We start from the raw sequence: 8,306 nt of genomic DNA on the forward strand, positions 1-8,306 counted from the left end.
TGTCGGGAGAACAACGCGAAGCGACTCCCCAAGCGAGGTGTGGAAGGGAGAAAATAACAGGTCCCTCGTTTGAGTTTGGGGTTTTTTTTGCCTCTGCAAGCCAGGAGCTGCCGTAGTCCTCAGTGTAAAATGTAGTCGTGCATTTTAAGTTTTCTGTTCAGGCCAACAAATGCCCCGTTACACTGCAGAATGTTGGCTTGGAGCTGGAGAAATAATCTTGTTAGTTGCTTTTTGATTATTTTGGGAAGCCGTATTCTTGCTTTCTACGGCAATGCCGCAGTTCTTTAGTTAGAGACATACCATTAACATGGCAAAAATCCATTTTCCTGGACTTCTGAAGCAATCTGTCCTTTGCATTCTGCCGAGTTCTCAGACTCGTCTTTGCTGTTGCATGCAATGAACACGAATAGCAGGCAGCATGAACAGGCAGCAGCAGCATTTCATCTTAAGCTTGTGTTGTGAATGCAACTCTTCAGTGGTTTCAATTTTGGCTCGGATGTTATCTCAGTCTTTAATGATGTGAGGGCATCATACCTCAAGCAGTAAAAACATAGCTTCATCCTTTCCGTAAGCTTGGGTAGTCAGGCTGTTACAGCCTGTCATATTAACTATTTACAACTCTGTAGAAGTTTAAAGACTTTCTTTAACTATATTTTCTATACAGTCTTGATACCACTCTGGTATTACGAGAGCAGAAAGGTTGTACTACTTAAAAAATTTCACATTCTGCTTCCTCCTGGTATGTGGTTGTCTTTATCTGTCTTTAAGCTAGAAAAAGGTCTTCTAAGACTGTAAATAGTTCACAGCTGTAAAGACTGTTCTGTTACATGGATTGAACTGAATACATGAGGACAAGCCAGAGTTAACGTAATAGGTATTAATATTGTAGGATGTAAACTTTTATCTATGGATAAGCCTTTATGTAAGAATCTCATCTAACAGGAGGAATATTTTCTGAAAGAACAATTGCCTTCAGAGAAGGATGGTTGCCTGCCTAACTTCTGTGTTCTTGAAAATTTCCCTTTAAATATATAAAGAGAAATATCTAACCTATTCACTCCCCTAAATTATGATGACAGGATTTTTTTAAAATTTTAAATGATAGCTTTAAGTGAAATACTGAAATCAACTATAATATTTTAAACTTATTAAATCAATTATTTTTAGGTTATGTGGTACCTCTGACTCAGCTAAACCTGAGTAAGGGTTGTCCCTGTCACTCTCGGGGCTTAGATCAACTGAAAACTGAAAACTGAAAGCATGATTTTGGTGAAAATAAGAATCACAGTAATCTGAGTCACACTGAGGTATATCAAAAATTAATGTGATTTAAGGAGGTGTTACTTGAAATCTTTCAAGATCATGGTGTATTAGCTGTCATAAAATACATTTAGCTGTAAATTCAGCCACAAATACTCCTTGTATTTAATGTTAACTGCATTCATTGATTCTTACAGTAAATATTCCAATCCTCCTTGGATCCTGCCATGAAACTGCAATCTCTCCTGCCTTGTGCAGCCTCACCTTCTGTCCCTTGCATCCCGCTAAAGCTAAAGGAGACCTAAGTAAACCCAGTGGAATCTCACAGGCTGTGAGTAGCTGAGCACAGTCTCAGGCATCATACACAAACCAGGAATACAGAAAGGGGAGCTCATTTGCTTGATTGATTGATGTGGGAGATGAAAGTGATCCAACTTTTGGAGCGCACAGGTAGAAAGTCTCCATCAACTACATCCAGATTGATTAAATTTGATCTTGAAAACAGGCACAAGAGCACTCTGGCACTGTGGTGCATTCAGTTTGGAAATACACTTCAAATATGAGGAGAACGTTTTCAAAAGAGGCTATGTTGTTTAATTCTATTTCCCACAGTGGGATTTTCAGGAATCTTCATTTCCCTGAAAGCTACAGCCACATGCCGCACTGGGATTGACCAACCAGCAAGAGGGAGAGCGAGCGAATGCCCCAAAATAGAAGCAGCTGTTAAAACAAAGCAAGAAGATAAATGCCAGTAAGTGCACACAGCCCTGAGAAGTCTGTGGCACGCTAATATAAGTTTGGGGACTGCAGATTAGTGATATAGGAGGAACACTTTTGCTTGCATCTTTACTGCAAGTTGCACTCAAGCTGAGAGAGCAACTGGTTGCTTTTGAGCAGGAGAGGAAGCTCGGAAAGTAAGGGATCCGCTTTTCAATTTTTGAAATTTTGAGGAAAAAGTCTGCTTTCATTTCATATGTCCAAAATGAAAATAAAATTCTCTTTGGGCGTTTTGCAAAGAGAACTTCTGTCTCTGTTGAAACCAGCAGATTATAGTTTTACTCCCTCCCTCTGTCTTTCTGTCACTCCAGAACTGTGACTATAGGGAGGTGATGCAGAAGTGGCTGCAGGGCACCACAGACTCTTGCGGTGCTCTGAGTGTCCAGCCAGGGTCTGATCAGAGCACATTGTGGCTTCTTCCAGTGCTCCTTCCTCATGGAAACCAGGACATGTAGTAGGGGAGCTGGCACCTTCTCAGTACTCTCCCAAAGCAGAAGACAGCTGTAGCACAGCGAGGATGGAGCTGGAGAGCCCATGCTGGACTTCAGAGGCACTGCTGCTAAGCTTCTCCAGTATTGATGTGCCTCAACAAAACATGCCTGCTTCGGCAGAACCAACATTTTTGTTTTTAAAGAATTTTATTAAAAAAACAATGAGTTACTCTGCTAAAGCCATACTGCAAGAGCTTTACATGAAAGCATAGAAATCTGCAGAATCTGGCAAGAAACTTTCAATTAGATTTCAGAGAACTTGGTAAACATTTATTTAATAAACACGTTCCAGTACGACACATACAATTTCATTCTGGCCCTAGTCTTAGCATCACTTGTATGGAATATAAATTTCTAGAGGAAAAAATAATTATGGTGCATCTGTCTTGAGTCACTTCCTTTTCACTTGTAGTTGTCCAAGCTCAAAGTGGCCGTAGGAAATAACAGTCACACCACTAGATTATTTTCAGTTCTCCTAAGGGAATTCCATTAAAACTAAGCAAAACTGAATGAAAATGTACAGATTTCTCTTCAGACCACAGCACATAATTGAAATGGAGTGGGCAAACTAGACAGAGAGCCTTTTCTACCAGCAGGGATACCTGCTTTTTTTCCACACACTGAGGAACCTGTGGCCTATGATCAACCGTTTCAGTGGCAGCCAATATCACCAAAATGTATAGGGAGGAAGCTGCAGTTTTGGTACGTGGATCAACAAAACTTTCACAGGTACATAGCTGCTGTTATAGCTTAAGCATAGTGTGCATTGTCACTGGTCAGTATGACCTCTGGACAGATATGACTATGCATGGAAATTTAACCATTACTGAAAATACCTGTGGATCAATCCTGATCTCCAGGTTTCTGAGAGACAAACAACATCTGCAGTTTGTTTCTCCTTTACAGATTAGTCCATCAACCTAGTATCATTTAAAATAGAAAATTACACATAATGATCCCTCTTAGCCCAGAGTTACTTATGCAGGCACTCATGATAAATTAAAAGCTCATGCCTTCAGAGTCATCACCACTCTGAGAGCATTGTAAGATTTTTGGGGGGTTTTTTGAATTGCAAGATGGTACTGGATTTCCTTTCCTCTTTTTTACTGGTTTTCCTGTTCTCAGTCAATGACTTATTGGTTAGTAACCAAGATTTGGATAGCTCTAGCTCTTGAGATAAGTTCCTCTTCCCTTTCTCAGCTAACTCCTGATTGATTTCAAACCTCCTATCAGGCAACAGGATGCTCAACTAGTAATGCTCTCTCAGTCTGTGCAAGATGTAAACTGGAAAAGGAAGGTGTCCAAGCAAAAAGAAAATTGTCCATAACTATGCTGGTGGCTTTTTAATCATTAACTTCTCAGTTATATGAAAGGGTTTTTCCTACACGCTTCTCAGCTAAGGTGAATGTGGTAGTGCAAAGATAATAGAACGTTTACCCTAAAAATTAGGCAGGTAGTACTTCATATTGAAATGCAATGTACAGCTGAAATGAGTTTCATGAATCAAAAGAGAGTCTGCAGACTGAAATCTGTGAAAGCATCAGTCATGGCAAAACCCATCATTCCTCCATGCTGAATAAAGGGAAAAAAATGCTACAAATATGACATAACAAGGACATCGTTCCATAAGCCTGAGGCAGGGGAATGTATTTTATCCAGAGTAGAGCCCTGCTGTGGTGTTCTCAGATGAAAATTATGTTTAGTCACATTTAGAGAATAGAAGGGAGTTTCAGCTGGTTTTGAAAGTCAATATGATCTGCAGATCATACTGTTTCCAGATGATTGCTAGCAAATCAAAGAAATTAATTCTGCAAAATTGAGTAAAAACTATTTACTTATTTAGCTAATAATTGTATAAGCCCACCAAAATGAAAACTTCTGAAAATATCAGTATAGGAATAGAGAGGTTGGTTCACTTACAGAATCTCTAGTCTGTGCCTTTAAAGTTGATCTAGAGGCAAAGGTAGTCACAGATAGTGTTGTTTGTATATCACATGGTTTTCCGCCATCTCACTAGAGACTGGGAAAAATTAAACAGAAATAATTTACATTAATGGTGCTATGCTTTACACAACACAATTATAATATTTAGATTATCTAAATTTGTGTATCCTGTTCTTCTATTTTAGCTATTAAAAAGCACTTTGACCCATTGAAAGAAGTTGACAAGGCTTAGTTCTTTTCACCTCTCCCCAACACATTACTTGCAGGACACACAAACTTGCAGTATCTTGCTTTAAAAAATAAATAATTCTAATCCTACATGAAGCACCTTCCCATCAAAACACACTGTCAGTGAATATTCTGAGGGTGTTTTATGGTTTGAGGCACCCAACAGTAAGAATACAGATGTGATGAGAAAGAAGGAGCACATCTGTACATGTAGAGGAAGCCGAGTAACACTATAGCACTTTGAAGAAGTCAGCATGATACAGCTCACTGAGGATAGCAACGTTTTTGAAGAACCCTGCCTTTTTTAGTTAATAGGTTTAGCCTTCTGCTCAATGTATGCATGTTTGAGGTTTGTTTAGATCTTTTTGTTTTGTCTTGCTTAAGATTTTGAAACATTAGGCAACTTTGTACAGGACATTGGCACTCTAGGGAATTTTGACTTTGAAACTTCAGTGCGTGCAGGTGTTTAAGTTAAAATGGAGTTCAAACTGATTTCATTTGTCTTTCTGTTTCTTCTAAAATGAAGACTAATACATGACTTTGTGCTGAGCTCAGTTTTAATCTTAGATGTTTCTGTGCTGAATAATTAGCTGTTCCCTGAATTTTCCAGTGGTTGTACGAGACGTGCTTCCAGTTGACACTGTCCTCTCTGTGTTATTTGGGATGTTTTGTAAGCAGCTTGCACTTCTGCTTGAGCAACAGTTAAAATACATTCATCAGTTGATAGCACCACATTAGGAGTTCCATCTTGGATCACTGACATTGATCCTTTTTGAAAGTTCTTGCCTATTTTGCGTTAGTTTTCTACTAACAAGGTAAGAAATACTACTGCAGTTGCTGGCATATGTCAAAGCACCATATATTTTCAGGTGCTCTCATTATAATTTGCTCTCCTGTAATGATTAGGCATATGCCCAGATGGTGATTGTAATTTCCTTACTCGTATCAATGAGCTGTTATTCACACGAGTAATCTCAACGACCAAATGGATTGCTTTTCTAGCCAACGGCTCCCTCGTGGAAAGGCTGACAATATGGTCTACAGCAAAGCATACTTAAAAGCCAGCATCATAATGCAGAACCTTAAATTGTCTGTGTCCCATGTGAGCAGCCGGGTAGGAGGACAAAGTGTGCTGACCACCACATGATAAAACCGATGAAACTAATTTGTGTTGATCTGAAGTTACATAGGACCCGCCTCACAGTAGAAAACATCAATATTAGTTTATTTGCATTAAGGTGATACAAGGTAAATTTATATTCCATTATGTTCTGCTTAGTACCAGGAACATACTTCCTTCAGATGCTAATTAATACCTTTCTTGTTCTAAGCAGGACTCTAAAATGGATTTAGGATTCAAAGACCGTAACAACAGGACACCTACCAAGAACACCTCTGCTGCTACAAAGAATTTTTCTGCCTGGGAGGATTACAAGAGTAGTGTTGACGACATACAGTACTTTCTTATTGGGCTGTACACACTTATAAGTCTGGCTGGCTTTATGGGAAATCTGCTTATATTAACGGCTCTCCTAAAGCGCAAGCAGAAGACAATAATAAACATCCTTATCGGCAACTTGGCCTTTTCTGACATCTTGGTAGTGCTGTTTTGTTCACCTTTCACATTGACATCTGTTCTGCTTGACCAATGGATGTTTGGCACTATCATGTGCCACGTAATGCCCTTCCTCCAGTGCGCATCCGTTCTAGTTTCAACTTTAATGTTAATATCTATTGCTGCAGTCAGGTACCGTATGATAAAATATCCCCTTTCTAGCAATTTAACAGCAAAACAAGGCTATTTCTTAATAGTGACCATCTGGGCCCTTGGCTTTGCCATTTGCTCCCCACTCCCAGTTTTCCACCAAATTGTGGACCTCAGCAAAACACTGAATTTAGAGGCACTGGAGAACAGGCTCTTATGTATTGAGTCTTGGCCTTCTGATTCCTACAGAATTGCCTTTACAATAGCCTTATTGTTCATGCAGTATATATTGCCGCTGGTGTGTTTAACCGCTAGTCACACCAGTGTCTGCAGGAGCATAGGTTCCAGACTGTCCAGCAAAGAAAACAAGTTTGAAGAAAAGGAGATGATAAACCTAACACTTCATCCATCTAAGAGTACTGCCACGCAGGTGCAGCCCTCCAGCCATTCCAGATGGAGCTGTGCCTTTGGTAGAAAGCACCACAGAAGATACAGTAAAAAGACTTCAAGTGTGATGCCAGCTATTTCAAGGCATCATCAGGATACTCATTCCAGAAACCTCCCAGAAACCTCTGGCACGGAAAAAAGCCAGTTCTCTTCCTCCAGTAAATTCATCCCTGGGATACCTGTCTGTTTTGAGATGAAACCGGAAGAAAACGCAGAGATCCAGGACATGATTACAGTATCGCAATCCATCATCAGAATTAAGACAAGATCTAGGAGAGTTTTTTGCAGACTGACGGTGCTAATCCTAGTTTTTGGGTTCAGTTGGATGCCTCTTCACCTTTTCCATATTGTGACGGATTTTAATGCCACTCTTATTTCTAACAGGCATTTTAAATTAGTATATTGCATATGCCATTTACTGGGTATGATGTCCTGCTGCTTGAATCCCATCCTCTACGGGTTCCTTAACAACAGCATAAAAGCTGATTTAATATCCCTTATTCCGTGCTGCCAAATACCATGATTTTATGTGCCCCAAGATAAAATAAAACAAACAGGTTTGGCTTTCAGGCATACTGATGTGTGTAGCTGTAAAAGCTAAATTAGTTTAGTTTTGTTAGTTTGGCTTGCTTGTGGTTAGTAGCATTTTGTGCAAATGGATTGTTCTATAGCTGCATATATTTCTTGCATTGGGCAGAAATTTATACATATACTATAATATTCTTCTGTCTGTTACACATAGGAAATTGTGCACAGTGTACAAACCCAGAATACTATTTTAATTACCTGAAATACCGGCAATCTGTACTTTGGAATTGTACAGAATATATAGTAAGTAATACATGTAAGATACTTAGACGTATCAGTATTAACTGTCATAAAACTATAATAAAATACATACTGTTTACTAAATAACTATTGTTGAGACTATTTCAGTGCCAACTTTGGCTGTTTACTAAGGTAATTAAACATCTGTTTCTGAATGTGATTAGAAAATTATTTTTCCTTAGCTATTTGACTCATACTTTGCACTCTTTGCAAGATGCTTAGTTGCGGGTTCCCAGATTGCCTTGTTCCCTGGAACGGGTTTGTGGGTAGTTGTTCTTGTCAGGCTTGTTTCTGTTTCTCTGGGTTTACTCAGTATAACCTATCTCTGATTTTCTTAGCCATTTTTTTGCTCTGGCTTGTCATTTTATGTCATTTTCAGCCAGCCTGAACTTACCTATAGTTATGCCTTTGTTCTTACAGTGATGACTCCCCTGACCATACAGCATGTTTCTGATCAGAGCAAACCTTCATTTCTTAATGAAGTGATAGTGGAAAGAAAAACAAGATGGGAAGACAGTAGGATTTTTTCTTTTCCTTTGCCAAAACACAGAAGCTTACTGCACTTCATTATAGCTGACCCACTTGCTTTGGAGAGCTGCAAGAGCTTTCAATAAACATACACATCT

At 39.2% G+C, this 8,306-nt stretch overlaps 1 protein-coding gene across 1 annotated transcript; it reads left to right on the forward strand.

The window, feature by feature from the left end:
• The first annotated feature begins 6,043 nt into the window (after window positions 1–6,043).
• Window positions 6,044–7,458, forward strand: NPY5R (neuropeptide Y receptor Y5). Its single transcript, XM_009879002.1, has one exon. The coding sequence runs from the start codon at window positions 6,044–6,046 to the stop codon at window positions 7,373–7,375; it is 1,332 nt and encodes a 443-aa protein (XP_009877304.1). The 3' UTR covers window positions 7,376–7,458.
• The last annotated feature ends 848 nt before the right edge of the window (window positions 7,459–8,306 follow it).

Source organism: Apaloderma vittatum, unplaced genomic scaffold (assembly GCF_000703405.1).
Source record: "Apaloderma vittatum isolate BGI_N311 unplaced genomic scaffold, ASM70340v1 scaffold21601, whole genome shotgun sequence".
NCBI lineage: Eukaryota > Metazoa > Chordata > Aves > Trogoniformes > Trogonidae > Apaloderma > Apaloderma vittatum.

Bases quoted from the DNA above. Each gene is read 5' to 3' on its own strand.
- NPY5R (XM_009879002.1), top strand. From the start codon at position 6,044: ATGGATTTAGGATTCAAAGACCGTAACAACAGGACACCTACCAAGAAC.